This window comes from Strix aluco, chromosome 2, assembly GCF_031877795.1.
Source record: "Strix aluco isolate bStrAlu1 chromosome 2, bStrAlu1.hap1, whole genome shotgun sequence".
NCBI lineage: Eukaryota > Metazoa > Chordata > Aves > Strigiformes > Strigidae > Strix > Strix aluco.
Window position 1 is genome coordinate 51,500,146 of NC_133932.1, and position 18,130 is coordinate 51,518,275.

The following is an 18,130-nucleotide window of genomic DNA, read 5'->3' on the forward strand; positions in this document are numbered from 1 at the left end:
TTCAGAATATATTACTTAAGAGGAACCATTCCCCATTCCTCCTCACTTCTTTTATTTTCTTTTTCCCTGTTTTCAGTGATGCCTTTACTTTCCTTTCCACACATCTTTCATCCAACTTTTCCTATTTACATCTCTTTGCCATGGGTAACTCTTCTTCATTTCATGAGGGTAAGGTGCTTTTTTGTTCCATTTCTTTTCTGTCCTGTCTTTGATTAAGTTGACAATGCATAACAAACAAATACAAGAAGAAGTATTTTGTAGAACACCTTATGTATAGATGGCTATTACAGACTTTTTTAAATTAAAAGTTGAAATTGAGTGTACTGTGATAGAAAATCTTACACCATAGCATTGAAACGAGAAATCATTATTGTACCATAAGAAATTTTAGTGACGTAAGTGACATGTACAGTTTGCACATGCCGTTTGTCAATGCTGTGGTTTCATTAACCCGTTCTTACAGAAGATGGTGTCATTGAAAAGTTTAATGCACATATTTCACTGTCATGTCCTTACACATTACAAAACAAAAATATGTAGCAACATGCTAGGATGGTTGTCTAGTCTGAAAGAGGAAAAAAAAACCCAACAAAACAAGGCATAGAAATTTAAAGAGCACTCACTGGGTCTCAGTAGGAAGTGCACAGTCATGTCACCCAAGACTTTTTCTCCAGTATCACTGTGGTTAAATCACATTAGTTACATCTGTTGTAAAGTCTCATGTACAAGCAACTGTTCTGGATTGACAGTGGCTTTTTGAGCTTAGTTTAAAATGCTTCTAGATCTGCATAAGCTACACTGAAAGTAAGCCCTGTTCTATCAACAAAAGAGCAGTCCTTATATAGAATTACACTGATTTCAACAACTTAAATTCATGCCTTGCATAACTTTTTTTTTTCAGATTATGTGTTTCTTTGTGAAATTATCACAAAAAAGTTGTTATATCTGAGAACCAGTGCAATGACAGGAACATCTAGCACATATAATAGCTTACTGGATCAAAAACTAATGCTTCCAGAAAATTACTGAATTATTGTAATTAATTATTGGTATTGAGTTATTTCTGCAAGACAGGATTAATCCTAAATCTTTTAATTATATATCTACACACACTTTAGAATCCTGCAATCCTGAAGCAAGTCTTGTCTATCCTAAATATGCTTGCTTTGAAATCATCTAACACTTAAGATCTTACAGATTTAAGCTAAGTGATTTAAAGAATAAGTCACTAAGAAATAAAAATAATACATCTACTGTAGAAATGCTCAGTTAATCCACACGAGAAGCAGTTTCTGTGCTTTGCAAAAAGACTGAGCTGCACAGGCACTTCCCACACAGAGCCAAGTGGACACATCTTTCCAATATTTTTTTCTGGCCCCTTTACACATTTTGCATAGTATTTATGAAAGCAGTTAATAATCTTTATCAGTGCTAACATAAGGCACATCTGCCTTCATTGATTCCTGCTGAAACATATAGTGTTGGTATGAATTTTCTTAAGAGATTCCCTGAAAGCTGGTTAACATAAGTCCATTTTTCAGTATTTCTTCAGACTTGAATCTTCAGAGCATTTGCTGGTGGATCATGGAGTACTGGCCAGACCCACATTATTAGCTGTACTCTTTTTCTGTCCCTCCAAGGGACAGAACTTGCCTGGAAGAGTAGTTAAAAATACCCTACTTGAGAATATCTAGTATACAAACAAATTTTAAAAATCTTCATTGTATCATGTTTCCTTGAGCTGCATTTGCAGTTGTTCTGGAGCTGTAATGTGCTCATATTTCTTAGGAGGGGTGATCGCTGTGCCTCTGACTGGAAGAAAAAGTGATCTAATGAGATTTGGCCCATGCTAGGGAAAAAGATGAAGAATATTTCCAGTAAAAGGTTGTAGAATGGAGCAGGTTTGTCTTTAAATTACAGTCTGTAATACTGCGAGACATTATAATAATTTTGCCTGAAGACACAGAGCAAAAGTTGGAAAAAAGCAAATACTGATAAATATGAGGGTTGGAGGACAAAATGTGACTCATATAATGAAGACTGAAATCTGCCTAAACCAGTTGTTTCTCTCTATGCTGCTATTCATGTTCATTTTGATAGAGCGAAGCAAAGGAGCAGAATTACCCAACTGAGTTAAGTTGTAATATTTATGTCACTGAATCAAAATCACCCATAAACATAGTTGTGAATTGTAAATATTGTAATCAGGGACATGTTAATGGTCCATTACATAAATTAATAGGTCTCTTGCCCTGGAGAGTCCAGAAAAAGGCGGTAAACCAGAAATTTAAATCGTTCTCCATGCGTGTCAAGTTGAAGTGCCTCAAAACAGCATATCCATTTCTTCTAGCACAGTGTTCTTGACCTTTCAGTTCTTTCTTGGCATCTTCTGAATCGTTAAAAATAAAATCCTTATGAGGGCACTGGCAAGTGGTTAGCAAAGCTCATTATGGCAGCTTTCTACATTCAGCTATTAAAGCAATAAAAGTCAGGGCTGAAATGGGAAAAGGTAATCATATACTTTAGGAAAGGTGATCGTCCAGTGGCTGTCCTGGGAAGCTGGGAGAGCTAAGCTGTTTCCCTCCAAAGCACAGAACCGTGCAGGCAGGCCTCCCCAGCACATTGCTGTTACGCTTCTGAACACAGTAACCCTGTAGCCAGAGAGCCCTCCTGCTAGAAGTACATTACCCAAATCTTAAAAAAGAGTCTGCAGTTCATTATGGGTGAGATTCTGCTGCCCTGACACTGGCTAGGAACATGGCAGTGTTCCTTGAAGGGTACAATGCTGTTCTACATGGAGAGAGTAGCAGAATCTGGGCACTTGAAGTAGTGAAAATAATTGTGGTCTTCTGAAAATTCCCAGTGATATTCAGATTACTATTTGAGTTGGTTTTTAATTAGTGCTATATATTGAATGGACATTAATGCAAAAGATGTCATCTGCAGTATCTCTGTCTCATTTGATAGCTCTTGGGATTGTTGTATTTAAAGAGAGTGTATATACCATTTCACAAGCCTCTTGTCAATCTTTTAAATGTATTGAAGATGATTATGAAATGAAATCTATCTCTGTGGCTTTTGTGACATTATCTTCTTCAAATGAATTGCATTGCCACCTTTGCCTCATTTCTTCCAGACCTGCTGTATTTCTGTTCCATGAAATCTCACCATTAGCATTCTGAATGTCTTGATTCTGCTATTAACCATCACTTTCCATTTCAGTTTTCTCAAGGTGAAATCACTCTGCTAATTCAAAAAGCTTTCTGTCCTCATTATGTATAAATGATGTTGCCCAAAGTCTAAAATACTTAAACGTAAGATAAAGTTAAGGCCTCACCACATTTTATGCTAGAATAGTAAATGCAGGGGGGGAAAGGGGTAAGGAAAGAAGTATAACTGGTTAACCTTTTCTTTCTGGTGGTTTGGGGGGGTTTGGGGGAGGGGGGGGGGGCGGGGGAAGAATAAGAATTGAAGGTTATTTTCCAGGAAGGTACAAGTCTAATGAGCTGAAAACTTTTTCCTTACAAAATTGTTTTCATGAATCCGGGCATTTTTTTAAAAAACACCATCATCGTGTTTTAAATAACCATGTCTTCAAATGAACACAGCAATGGGGAAATACATCCTATTCCTAACTAGCTTGGAAGGATCCCAGGGAATAATTGCACAGCTAACATTTTTCATATTAATTAAATATGTTTGCTCAGTAAGCCAGACATTTTATTGTGTGTACTACACTAGTATATTAGAATTACTCTGATGTTTTTCCTCCCATCTCATGAATTACCAGCTTCATCAGTCAGACAGTAATAATGATGAATGCATCTGTTTATTTATTGAACAAATATCAAGTATTTTTTAATTAGGGAGTGGCACTGTTAATTGATGGGTGCCCACTATGTTCTATGAGTCGTTCTATGAGTTCAATTCAACCTTCCTTACTGTTTGTTATTATTAGACACAGAGAAGGCTGTACCAGTGCAGAGTTTAGGCTGGTTGGATGCTGATGCTACCTTACTGGCAATTAACAGGGCTGTGAATACAGTAGACTGGACTTTATTTTTAACGGTGTTCCATTTGTCCAGGTCAGGAAGGTTTTACGTTTTGCTTGGTATGTAAATTTAAACTCCAAATTTCTGATAGCTACAGAAACACAAACTATAATAAAATCTCTGCTTTTAATGACATCAGTGAGTATAATATAGTCACACCCATATAACCTTGCTTTCCATCAGCAAAAAATAATCAAATAACCGGTATGAGTTGAATGCATTACTGAATCAACAGTTTAGATGACAGTAAGGCAGAGGTCTGTTAGTGGTTATGTTCCTCATTTTACTAGTTACCAGTTTACTAGATGGAAATTTTCCTGAATGGATACCTCATAGGTGATGACCGTGGAAGGTGGTAATAACGTTAGATACAGAGTGGATTTGGGTGTGAGAACCACATCTAAATAAGGAGAACAAATGGGGGGATAAAGGGCATATGGAAGTACTGGAAATGGATTTACTATTTTAGCATTGCACCAAGTGTTGCCCCTTACACTTAAATAGAATTTCATTTATAGTATCAGCTGAATGGCTGTGATTTCACTAGTTTGGCAGCAGATTCTACCTGTGGAGCCTTTCCAACCTCCTCTCTGCTCTTTTTTTAAAATTCGGTGCAGGTATAGGCTGTTTTAGTTTCTTTTTCTAGCTATCAGAAATGCATTCGGAAGTGGAAAAAAATGAGGATTCCCAGTATTTCTTGATAATAGAAGTTTTGCACAGGGATGTTCATCTTTCATGGTATTCATAAAATGTGTGGAGCAAATTTTATCTGCAAGTGCTCATGGGTCTCAAGGACACAAATTCATACACTCTCTTTTTATCGATACATTTTACAATTTAAACGTGAATATTTGATTATTGTGATCAAACACAGAACTCTAGGTAACTATTAGTTTATTTAAGCCAAAGAAACACATTGCCTTCACTATTTTTTTCATTGATGGTTTTTCATATTAGTGTACTTATCTTTTGTAAGAACAGAGGAAGGGACAGTGGCATTTACTATAGAAGCAACAACACAGAGAGGGGAACGTCATGCACTGAGCCTTCCTAAGCTGCAAGGTAACTTCAGCCAGTTTGCTGCCCACCAAAGCAGTAGTCTGCTCTTCCTCTCAGTTTTAACAGCTTGTATCAGTCCTCTGGTGCTGCTACTGATCCTTCCTTCAGCATGGGTATTTGTGTGACTGGGCACATGCTCTTGGAAAATGAGCTGGATTAAAACTAGCTCAGGAAAAAAAAAATAGCAAAAACAGTTAGGTGGGAAAGAGTGGCTGGGACAAATGGAAGGGTTGCTTCAGCCTCTGTTTGTACTCATGTATGTGACCTTCACGTTTATAGATGAATGTATGTTTTTGATGTCAATACATTCTTGCTGTGCAACTTAACAAAGTAATGTAGTGGTGAAAATGAAGACAATGTATTAAAATACATCACTGGTTTGCTGTGTGATCTTAAGCAAGTCATTTAGCCATCTCATGCGTCAGCTTCAAACTGGGAAACGTTACTGGAAACCAGCTTTTATGTTTGCATGGGGTTTTTTCACCAGAAAATAAATTTTTACTTCTATTTCTCATCTCCTGAAACCCTAAAGTTCTGTAGGACTCCAGATAGGTTTTGTGCAGTCTGCTAATGTTAGTTCATTTTTACTTTAAAAGCACTGTAGCCTCATCTGATATGTTGGGATAAAGTTGAGGCTTCGGATTGCCAAATTCGCATTGACAGAGAGGGTGACCTACCTTTGCACATAGGTTGCAACAGTCAATAAAAGAGCAATGAGACAAATACATGGTAGAGGACAGTGGAGTCACTGGTTATATATAGGAAGAGTTGCTCCAAAAATAGAGTAGTATTTGGAGGTGAATAACCTTAGACTATTTCAGGACTATTGAAAGAGGTCTCTTTTTTTCTTCTTCTCTCCCAGAGATGGAAGAATATTGCTGAATAACGGATGTCTGATCCCATTTACTTCCTAGCTGCCAAATTATGAGTACTTGGAATCAGTTGAGGTGTCCTTCAGTGCATATAGTTTACTGCACAGACCCATTATTTCATTCGTTTTTCCATTGTGTAATTTTGTACGATGGTTGTAATACAGCAACAAAGCTAAATCTTCAGGGATTCGTTGTTCTGTAACAGTTCTGAAAATTAAGTGCCCAATATATATATTAACTTAAAAGCTACTCCTTCCTACATCTGTGAAATGAAAAATAGTCTCTGAATAATGAATATCATTCCAGTGTTTCATTCATGTCTGAAAGTAATTTTACAGAATTTTCATTTATCTTGTCTGAAGTACCTCTTGTATGTTTTCTGACTCATTTCTGCTTAACGTATGCAGTAGTGCATTTTGAAATGGAGGTGAGTGAAACTGATATAACCCATAAAAATAGATGAATGGTGTTAAGCCATTTGATTCAGGCATGTAATCACAAGCTGCGGTGTTCCTTCAGCCTTCACATCATTCTTTCACGTAAACATGCTAACACGTGGCTGGATTCAGTAAACACTTTCCCGGTGCATTTCACTAACCGTGAAGGCAGTCAAGACTGCATTCCAGCAGGCCTGTTTTTCCTGAGCTCTGTACCACTTCAGGAGCCTGTTGGAGTTTTTAGTTACCATAACTTCTGGACTACTGGAGATCTTCCTCTCACCTATAGCTACTGGAAACTATGCTGCCTCCAGCTGTAGGTGTCCGGGAACCTACAGATCGCTTCCAGCTTGATAATTCTCTTTCTGTGCTCCCCTAAGCAATTGCTGCAGGTGCAGCGCTGACAGTACAGTTCTTGAGACAACCCGTGCACTGTCTTATGTCTCCAGTTATTCAGGGAAAAAAATTACTAACCCCTTTAATAACAAGATGGAAATTTTGAAACTGTTTATTCCATGCCATAGGACACATGGTGCCATTTAGCTTTCACTACACCAGAAACAAAGCCAGACTCCTCTATGCATTCCCCCTCTGCTTTATTGTGTTTGAGATGGAAGGGTAATTGTGCTTGGCAAGGGTGACTGGATTACAGCTGCCTTTGACCTCCAGGTTTTTTTAGTGCCATCATGATGCCTAAATGTGTGCAGAACACTGTGACACAATGGGGAAAAAGGGATTTGATTTCTTTGAAATTAAAAAAAAATGGTGATTCTTTCCCTTTGAGGACAATTGCCAGAAAAACAAATCAATTCTATTTTATTTTTAAGACTTGGAAGGTTTTGACTCTGTAATACCAATTGCTGAGAAGCTTAATCATCCAACTACAACCAGACCAAAAGCTACTGGCAGGCGACCACCCTCCCAGTCTCTCACATCTGTAAGTTAATTTTCCTTTTCTTTTAAAAACACTCTTTTTCTGATCTTTTTCCCTCCTATTTGTGTTCCCTGGTGTTTTTACTACAGTTACACGGCCATTCCTTCACACGTACAGCAAGGCAGAGAGATGCAGCTCGGAAAATGAGTGTCAAAAGACTGCCAGTGTTTTGAATACTGATGTTTAAAACACTCCCTCCCTTACAAGATTCATACCCCCTTATTTGGGTGCTGCCAAGTATTCCCCACCAATCGTGACTGAGGCCAGAAAAATCCTTTATACAAATCTTTGGAATAAACTAGTTTGTGCTAAGTATTAAGGATTTTGAAAGTGTTTCCCAAAAGAAGCATCTCCCTTGGTTTCTCTAGGACATTTATCAGATTTTGAAGACAGACAGTTTCAGCCTTCAGCAGCTCTCCTTGAGCCATCATGTTTTTCTTCTCATTAAGCTCACAATTGTAAATATAAAGGTGATTTACATTTCACTCTCTAATATGTATCTTTAGACAAGTTGATCTCATAAACCATACTTCGGAAACCACTGCTTAGTTTTCCAGTGTCTTTGGGTTTGGGGCTTTATTTCTGTGCTTTTTTGCATTCTGGAATATCAGAATGAGAGCAACTACTGATGGTTACTCAAGTTCATGTTGCTGAAGAAAAAGTGGAGGGAAGCAAAAATTATTGTGAAACTAATAAAAAACAAAACAAAAAAAAAGAGAAAGTTTTCAAAATTGACTATGTACATAAATGCAAAAACATAAAAGACAAGTTCAAAGGTCTTTCTTCCCCAGTCAAATGTATGGGGAAAGGAGCAAGGGGTGGAAAGAACCTTCCCTGTTTGCACCTTTTACAAAGAGGCCAAGCACAGGCAGCAGTAGTGTGGATCCTCTGAAGAGCAGCAGAGTGAGAGCTGCACTGAGCAAAGCCATGGCAGAGCTGCCGAGGTGGCAGAGCTGGCATCCCCACAGCACCGTGCTCGGTGTCCTAGCCAAGTCAGGTACAGCTTGTCTTGCGGACAGGAAGGTGCCTTCATGTTATGATATAATGCAATGAAAAAGATGTAATGTTGAATTCAACTCTAATTTCATAAATGCTTTGAAAGCGTTCTAGCCTTGAAAACAAGATGTAAAAAAAGAAGGGGGGTTGAGCAAGAGTCCTTATTCTAAGTATTGCTACTTTGAAAATGGTAACTAAAAATAAAGAAGTCATCACATACATGCTTTTCTTCTTCCTTTGTTAAATTCTTGTACAATGAAAATACCTGCATTTTTTTTCCTCTCTTGGGGTGTGTGTGTGTTTGTCTACATAGTCGTCCCTTTCAAGCCCAGATTTCTTTGACTCACCAAGTCCTGAAGAAGAGAAGGAGGAGCATGTTTCCATTACACACAAAACTATTGAAGTGTCAAGGAAATCAAGAACTGTTACAATATCACAAGTAAGTTAATTGGAATATCTCTGCTTAACCTTATAATATGCATCTTCATTTTTGAAAACAGTATTCAAATATTTATTTTTCAAATTTAATTCAACAGTCACCTGGTAACTGGCCCTTTAGAGAAGCTTAAAATAGTAAGGGTTAGTAAAGATTGTTCTGTGTTTGAAATGCAAGTCTAAAGTGAATTGCACAATTAAAATGTCTCCATAACCATACTGTGAAAAAATCCTTCTAGTGTAAATACATGTCACAGAATCGGAGAATCTAGGGAAATAAATTTTAGAAACAAAGGCCCTTTCTTGCAGCTGTAAATTAAGTTTATGTTAGAAGAGTCTCTGAGCAGAGAAAATACAACTCTCTGACCCACTCCAATAGTATGTGAATTTAAATTTGTAAGTATAATCACTTTTTATACTGGTATAATTGTATTCATTTTATAGGCTTGTGCCATTCTTACTGCATATTGTTAGAAAACTATAGGATGGTCGAATATTACAGAAGGAGTATGTAGATCAGGCTTTAGAGGTTGGAACTATTTTTTAGTACATAAGGATACATTTAATAACAAATATTACATTCTAATAGTCTAACAAAAGTATTTGAAAGATGAAGTCATGCACTTCTGTGATCAAGTTAGAAGGATCATGTTTTGCTATATAGCTCCCTCTTCTGGAAGCACTTTTGTTAAAGAAATGCCCTTGGGCCAACATTCATGATTATATGCTGGTATGCCAAGGATGTAGATGTTGTTTCTCTAAAACAAGACGACTGCTATCAGAAAGTAGCTGCTTGAGGCTTTAATGCTGATAGCCAGTTAACATCTGGAATAAGGTGTTCAGTGTGGATGACTCCAGTTGTGCCTTGCTTACTTTGCTCTAGGTTTGAACTCAGGCTGACATCTCTTTTCATTCCAAAGGAAACTTGCATTTACTGATACAAGGATTATTATCCATGAAGGATCTGTTTATAGGTACACATTACTCAAACACGCACACGTATATATATAAAATGTTTAAAAAATAGTATTAAAGTCATGAAGTCAAACATTCAAGACTGGAGCGATTCAGCTTTCTTGTGGTTACAACATCATTTTTATTTGTATGGTCACACTGTTTTTTCTGCAGAACACTTTTTTTATGTAGTGCTTGCCCAAGACAGGTTCTGTGCTCAATCATGCTTGTGTAGTGGGGAAGGCTGTTTTTTGCAGGACTCAGTGGATCCTGCGCTTCCCTCCCCATCACATTTTCTCCTCATTTTCATCTGACCACTAACTTTTCTCTCAGTTACTTTGTCCAGCTAATGCCACCACCCTAGTCCCCAAGTCATCACTTGCAATGTCTCCTTCCATTTCCATACCATTTTTTCTCAATATCTTACCCTATTTTCCATTCAATTTCAATATTTCTTTTCCAAAGACAGAGTTGGAAGTGCTTTTTCTTATTCTTGGCCAAATCAGATTTTCAGGTACTCCTGGTAGCTGTCGTATAATGCACACATTAACATTGCCAAATAACAATATGATAAATAATTAAGGCTCATCTTACTTGCCATTGTGATAACACACTTGTTCTGTGTATGCAGTGAAGTCATATATCGTACGTGGACTTAAGATTTTCTATAGCTTGTCTAAGTAGAGCACTGGATTACAAATCAAGAAGCATGGGATCCTTCTGAGCTAGCCACATGGTTCCAGGGTAACAAGGTTAATGCTGAGTTTTTCTGTTAAGTTCCTGGAGGAAGAAAGAGCCATTGGTAGTTATGGGGATTCACAGAAGCTTCAGAGGACAGTACAGTACATACTTCTTATTAATATATTATCATTTTGAAGCCATGGGATTTTGTTTTTATATCATACCAACAAGCAAACTTAAGGAATATTTTGATGGTTTCATAATACTAAGGGCAACGTTGGGTGCTGAAGATTCCTTCATTTTTTGGTTGATGTTTGTAAATTTAACCTGAAAAAAATTACAACTTGGATTCTTGGCCATGCAGTTTTGTGCTCTGCAGGAGATGTCCATGGATGTTCTCACAAACTTCTGAGAAACACTGAGCATCTGTCCCTGGTTCATTTCACTGCTAAGTCTGAGATCTTGGAAACACTTGTTGCTGACTGGTTGTAGCAACTGTGGAAAGTCTTACAGAAGCTGTCTGAACTTCTATGTCCCTCTGATGTACATGTACAAAGATAATGACTAATTGTTATATTTGTCATGCTTTGGGCAAAACTGTCTGTGTTTGAATATGGACTTTCAACATTACTGAAGAACAGCAAAATACTTGACATTTGTTAAAGGTCTGATTTTCATAAAGCTTTCTCTAGGCATTAAATGTTACTCTTTTTGTTGCAGGTGTCTGATAATAAAACTTCCTTGCCTCCAAAACCAGGAAGTTTGGCTAGTGGCAGTAATGTACAACCTTCACTATCCCCTTCACCATCACCTGGATTTCACTCAATTGCTATGGGAACAACAGGCCACAGGTCAAATTCCCCATCCCTGTTTGGTACTGAAGGAAAGCCAAAGACTGAGCACTTGAGCCAAGGTCAGACTGCCCTGGAGGAGCTGAGAACACAAATTAAGGAGCTAAGAACCATCATTGAAACCATGAAAGACCAGCAAAAGTAAGTACTGCAAATCACAGCTGTAGGTGGGATGCATCCGTTCATGCATGGTGGTGGCATTTTCTTCCTGAACTTGACATCATGTATGTTACTCTACACAGTTTGCCTTTGTGTTTGAAGGTGATTTTCATCTGACAGAACACGTTCAGGGGTGAGAAGCTCAGGAAAAAAGACTGGCACTATCCATCTGTAACACCTTTTTTTTCCTGTGTTATGACATGAGCAGATGTTTATGGGGTGTTTGTAAAGTTAAGTTACAAGCTATAAGCAGCAATTAAGGTTCTTATATTGTTTTATTTGCCAATAACTATTTGGGAACTCGTGCAATAATCTTAGTAAGGGGTGCATTTGTTCTAGTTGCAGTACCAGTTACTATAAGCTCATAAAATTATTAAATCAATTTGCTGTTTGATTATTAGCACATTTTCCCAGGAAACTCAATATTACAAATGAAGTAATTGAATTGTGATTAGGACATTTAAAGACCTTTGTGTTTATGACCCTGAATCTTACTATTTTAGTGTTGGGCATCTTTATTTTCTATAAGCTGCTCATTTTTTAGGAGAAACTGGGGCTGGCCTGTAGCTTTTGCTATTCCTGAGAACATTTAATGTTTTGGAAGCTAAACCTTCATTTTCAGTTGTGTGTAACCCAGACAGGAAAAAGAAAAGGGAAAGCAGCATGCAGAGACTGGCAGAACAGTGCAGGGAGTTTGGGAGAAGATGTGGGAGGGTGTGGTTCAAGCTGGATCTAGCCAGTGAGCCCCACAGCTTCACCTCTTAGTCAGACCCCTGCTCCTCTGGTCTCCCCGGCCCTTCTTGGAGGGGCTGCTTCCACCTAATGGTTTCTGTCTTAAGCTGAGATCGCTCAGTGGGAACATGAGAAGTTGTCTGCTCCTTATAGCTCTGTTCCCCTTTCCGACAAAGAAGGATGACAGCAAATCCATATTTGGGATCGTTAAGTCTTATAAATGAAGCCATCATATTGCTGGCATAAACAGCTTTTAAGTGGATTAAGTATGTGATAGCACATGCAGGATTTGTGTTACCAGTTCCCATAACCCACCAACAGCCAATCCATCTACATGTTGTATGGAAAAAAAGACAACTGGGTGTTAATACAGCTAGTCAGAGCAAAGGCTGTGGATTCAGGGCTGTTAGGAGGAACTGTATTACTCATTAGCCATATGGGGTGTGGAGGTACTGTCCTTTTGTAGTGAGTCTTACTTCTCTGTAGTATAGCATGTAGTATACAAGAGTATACTGACTGTAATAGTTGTTCAGAGGAAAAAATGTGACAAGTGAAGCAGGGAAAATATGTCTCCAAGAGGTGATCTTTTGTATTTTACTAGTTTAATCATTTCCATTCCAAGCTTTTTTTTGCATTCTTTTAACAGAAAAGAGATTAAACAGTTGCTGTCCGAGTTGGATGAAGAAAAGAAGATCCGTCTACGATTGCAGGTACTTAAATTATTTATAATGTTACGGAAGTATTGTCGGGTTTGATTTAGCCTCAGGTATGGGACATAAAACTCTTCTAAGATACTTAGATTCCAGTGAATGAAAAACTACTGTCATTTCTGAAGAGGATATACGTGTTCCCTTCATAGTATTGCCAGTCTGTGTCATATATATTGCAATAACAGCTTCTTACTGAAAAGCCTGATAATTATCTAAAAATTCATCAGCACAAGTAGACAGATTTAAAAAAAAATTAAACACAATATAGGATTCAAACTATGATATTTTTTAGTCTCAGTTTTAATGGTTTAATTTTGTCACAAATGAAATCATGTCTTTTCTAAACGACTTGTGGTCTCCCAAAGCTTTATATTTTGTAGTAGGCTTATCTTAGTGTTGATACGCTTGGAATATTATTTCATATAGCAAGAATTTTATGTCTTCTCTACAGATTGTACTCAGGTTGTCTTTACTAAAGCATCCTAAACAATATAATAGAAGGTGCTCTGATTAAGAGCCCAGTTACTGCTGCTACAGTTTGTGTAGTACCTTAGCTCTAGATGATGTCACGCTGGCTTAGTCATTTGCCAGGTAGCATGCTGCCCTGCTTGTGTGAGTCATGGAGCCAGGCCTTTGTGGGGATCATTGGCTGTGCTGCTTTGATATGGAATGACATTGAAACTGCTTTTCTGGGTTTCTGAGAGTGATTTGGGCAATGTCCTTAACAACATGCTTTAACTTGGTCAGCCCTGAGGTGGTCAGTTGTACTAAATGATCATTGTAGGTCCCTTCCAACTGAAATTATTCTATTCTATTCTATTCTATTCTATTCTATTCTATTCTATTCTATTCTATTCTATTCTATTCTATTCTATTCTATTCTATTCTATTCTATTCTATTCTATTCTATTCATAAGTGGTTTAGTATTTATTATATTTTATATTTTTATGGTATAGGTCGACTGTACTTCTTCTTTGTACTAGGGAAAAAAAATTGAATTGTAATTTCACTGGGCTATTCCTGCTCAGTAAAGTCCTTGGGAACATGACAAAGGGTGGCAGAACTGGGGACCATCAGTATCTGTGCTTCAGGGCTGCCTAAAGGGCTTTATGTGTGCAACCACATAGGAGTATGGCTTCTGGTAACACACAATTCATGTTCAGCTAAAATTGAAATCTATTCAGATAAAATCAATGAACAGTTTTAACAGCAGTTATTGATTTAGTCTAACAGGCCAGACTGTTCAGAGGTCTGGATTCTACCTCCAAGGATGGCTTTACATCTTTATGCAGAGATCTGCATTGATGGTTTTAAAATTACAATCTTATAGCTGTATGCTTTTACTCCAGTTCAAATGTTGCTTATCCTGGTAAACATTCAGATGCTAGCCAAGGTGGCATTCTTAGCTTTACATGAAGATGAGAGTTCAGTAAACAAAAGTTGCATTAGTTTAAGAGTGCTTTGCAGTCCATGTATTAAAGAAGACTGCCTTGATGATACGGCACAGTTGAGCACTGTGGGTGTGTTTGAATAAATCTAATAGCCCTGCCTCAGCATTTCCAGCATCTGTCAGAGGGGCCAAGTGTACAGCTAGGGCTGATGATGGTTTCAGCCACATCCTTTTACCACATGGCTGTACATCCATCAGAGCCCTTAAGGTGCCTGGATGCAGGCTTGATGGGTGTAGAAGGCAACTGCCATCCCTATAAGTAGAGAGGCAATAGGTTTTGTTCCTCAGCTACCAGTGCTCATCATCAACAGTTCAGTTTACTTGTGCTGGGTGTAAGCACAGCAGCTGGTGCGTGGACACAGTGCTCATTCTGCAAGTAATTCCTGGCAGCGAGCTGCGTGGCTTGTAAAAGTTGTCACTTAAAGAGTTTGAAAGGTCTTGCAGTACATTCAATGACTAAACTGTCAGGCTCTGAGAGGAGGAAGCCGTGAGTGGCCATCTTATGCAGCTGAGGAGGCCACCTCAGTTTGTGAAATCTGTGGAAATAAGAGTTGTGTAAAACCCATACTCGACACCTGTGGACAAGATGGAACATGTGGTTTTCAAGCGGCACCAACTGTGTATCACTTTGTTAAAGCATCTAATTTCATCACAAATATTTGTGTGTGTTTGTTTTCAGATGGAAGTTAATGACATAAAGAAAGCTCTTCAATCAAAGTGAATACTTGATAGATGGAATGTTGCATTATTCTTCATGACTGAGACTCAAATTTATGCCCCAGCCAAAATAACTTTGTGCCAAATGATTTAAGAATTGCCTCAACATCCCTTTATTTGGAGGATTAGCACAACAGTTTTTGATAGCACAACAAAAATACCACCAACGAGGACAAATTTCCCACCTGAAGCAGTGCTGTGCAGCACTAGTTGTGACTGAAATTGATCTTCTTGTGCTAAAGGCTCTCTACTTCAAGATCCTAGGTGAAATGAAAACTCAGGCAGTTTAGTCCATAGTGGTACTATTTTGATGATATTTTTCCATAAATAAAGTGTATTTCAGATTATCTGTTTACAAGCTTTATGATTTTGACTTTTGGTTTTTAATTGTCTTTTGTCACAGATTTTAAAATGTTTGTACTGCATATAGCCAGGAATGAATGTTAATGTTGGGGCTGGAGGGATTATTTTTGCTTCAAGATAGAACAGCCTACTTTTTGTTATGGTTTTAACTTCTGTTAAATATGCAATTTTATGTCCCCAAATCCCCTACAATTTAAACTTACATTGTGTACAGTAAGGTATTTACAAGAAGGAAACAAACCAACAGAAATCTGGTCTTTGCAATGATTTGTGCCTTTCTTTGCCACACACTGACTGGAGCCGGTTGCAAGCCAGGTCTCCCTAATGTAGCTACCACGACAACTCCTGTCCCCAGTGTCCAGCGGAGGTCACCTTCTCAGTGTACAGCTGCTCAGTCAGTAAAGCCAGGTTTGTGCGAGGTGGCAGGACAAAAGGGCACAGCTGAGAGCAGCTTTGTCTTGAGCAGCTGTGGCTTTTTAGCTTTCCTGGTTTTGATAGGCCTCTTCCTGAACCTGAATGTTCATCTCCGCTTGATTTTCATTAGATGATTTAAATGCCCGCCTCTGTCCCCAGTTTTGCACAGAGTGAACAGAATATGCATTATTAAAGCAAAAATAAATAAAAGTAATCTATAAAACATGAATAAAAAGTTGTATTATTTCATGCACAAGGTTCTCTATCGTGTGACTGTTTCATTTGCTGTTTATTGTTTGCTACATTATGTTGTACACTTATAGACTGATACACTTTATAGTCCTGTTTTTGCAGCAAGACTTTCTTTTCATCATTTTATTGAACCTGATGCTTACTTTATTTCTTCCAGTTTCTCTGTTTGCTTTCATCCTTTCAAAATAAGGTCTTCCATTTTTCTGTTTGTGTTTTCGTGTGTTCTTTTACTAGCCATGGAGCATCTCATACCTCATCAGCAATCTCTGTTGAGTTTATACAAAGTGTTTAAATAATGGATATTTTTACATAGCGTGGAGTGAGTGGGTGAGTGATATTGGTGATGCTTCAGAGTGACAAAACCCACGAAAGATCTATTTGTCATCTCATCAAATGCTGGAGCTGGCTCCAGCCAGCATATCCTGTATCACAGCTAACCACCCTGCCTGCCAGAAGCTGGATGAGACGTAGTGTTTTGTTGGCAGGTCACATTCACACATGCTTGGCAGAGTTCCCATAATCTTTTTGATATCCATAGATATATAAAATACACACTCCACCACACGCAAATCTTACTTCATGGGTCTCAACTGGCAATACGGAACCTCACTGTTGGGATGATTTTCTCCATCATAGCATCTGCTTCCATTGTAACAGTGGTGTCTGAGATTGACAGGTCGGATAGTGAAACCTGAGATATTTTTAAAAGTCCCAATACATTGCTCAGTATACTCAAACAGAAGCACTAATAAAATATTTTATCACTGAAATGCTCTTACTTAACATTTCTAAATAACTGCATTAAAATATTTTTGTACAAAGAATGGTAGTCCCACCATAGCTTTCCAGCAATAAAGATTTCTAGATTACTTCCGTATTTTTTGTGAAGTTAGTAGCAGAGTTAAGAGAACAGGAGGAAATGAGGAATAAGGAATAAGAATTCTGTTTGGGTTTGTAGTCATACATTTGCAACATATATCCAGAAATGAACAGCTATGGCTTCCTAATTGCATCCCTGGAAAGAGATAAATTATTGTATCTGTAGTAAATAAGGTATTGATTCCTGAGTTGTGCCTCAGAAGTATGAGACATCTCAGAAATGTTCCATTTTTTGCAAATGAAAGTCTGAATTTGGCACAGTTTCCTTATATCAGACTACATTCTTTTTTTTTCCCCTCCTCTTGAGATGATAACTTGTCATTTTATAAATCCAAGTTAGAAGTCCAACATATCATGCTTTGTAAAAGAAGGTTAAATAAGATTTTGTGAAAATGCTTTGTTTTGAAAGTTGATTATTCTGGGAGAAGAGAGTTTATAGAAATACAAGCTCTTCTTACTGCATTTCATTATAATAATAGAAAGTATTTCACGTAACACATGGATTTTCCCTTTTTAAAGAGGATTAATTATGCATTAAACCTGTGGATATAAACTACTTTTAAAAATGTTTGGGTTTATATTTAAAGAAAACAGAAAATGCTGGTGAGCTACAAAGTGATTTTGATGTAAAAATGATTAAATATTGTTGTTTGAAGAGTTGTGTAAAATGACTTTTCATTAATATGCACACACTGATCTTGTGACAGACTTATGTGTAAAAGTCAGGTGTGAAACATCAGGCTCATGCCTTTGGATGATAATATGCAAAATCTTGATTTGAAAAATCTAGGTTATTAAGAAAACAGTTTGTTCTCTTTATGTTCTTTTTTCAGGTAAAAAGAGCGAGTATTTCTTAATATGAGATCATAGTACTTAGCACTTAAAAGTTCTACATGGAAATAAGATGGTAAATATTCAAAGTGTTTATTAAGTTCTGTTGCTTAAATTTCATCTTCTGTATTTTTCTTATTAACAATCCATTTGTAAATGAGCAAAAGGGTTAGATGAATCTGTTGTTATGCTAACAAGTCAAAGGATTGAACACAACTATATGCAGTAAAATTTTGTTCCCAGGTGTATGATAGCCAGCTGCCCAGTATATTTTGTGAGCTACTTTGCATATGAAACATCCATAGGAGTGCCAAAACATCCATAGGAGTGCCAAAACATCCATAGGAGTGC

At 37.6% G+C, this 18,130-nt stretch overlaps 1 protein-coding gene across 5 annotated transcripts in view; it reads left to right on the forward strand.

Moving 5' to 3' along the window:
• Positions 1-17,603, forward strand: part of SH3KBP1 (SH3 domain containing kinase binding protein 1) — a 237,431-nt gene extending 219,828 nt beyond the window's left edge. For all 5 annotated transcript variants that reach the window (XM_074814691.1, XM_074814693.1, XM_074814692.1 and 2 more), the window contains 5 exons: positions 7,248-7,357; positions 8,664-8,789; positions 11,141-11,412; positions 12,809-12,872; positions 15,003-17,603. In XM_074814691.1, coding sequence (XP_074670792.1) covers positions 7,248-7,357; positions 8,664-8,789; positions 11,141-11,412; positions 12,809-12,872; positions 15,003-15,044 — 614 coding nt within the window. In that variant the 3' untranslated portion in view covers positions 15,045-17,603. The remainder of the gene's footprint in view (positions 1-7,247; positions 7,358-8,663; positions 8,790-11,140; positions 11,413-12,808; positions 12,873-15,002) is intronic.
• The last annotated feature ends 527 nt before the right edge of the window (positions 17,604-18,130 follow it).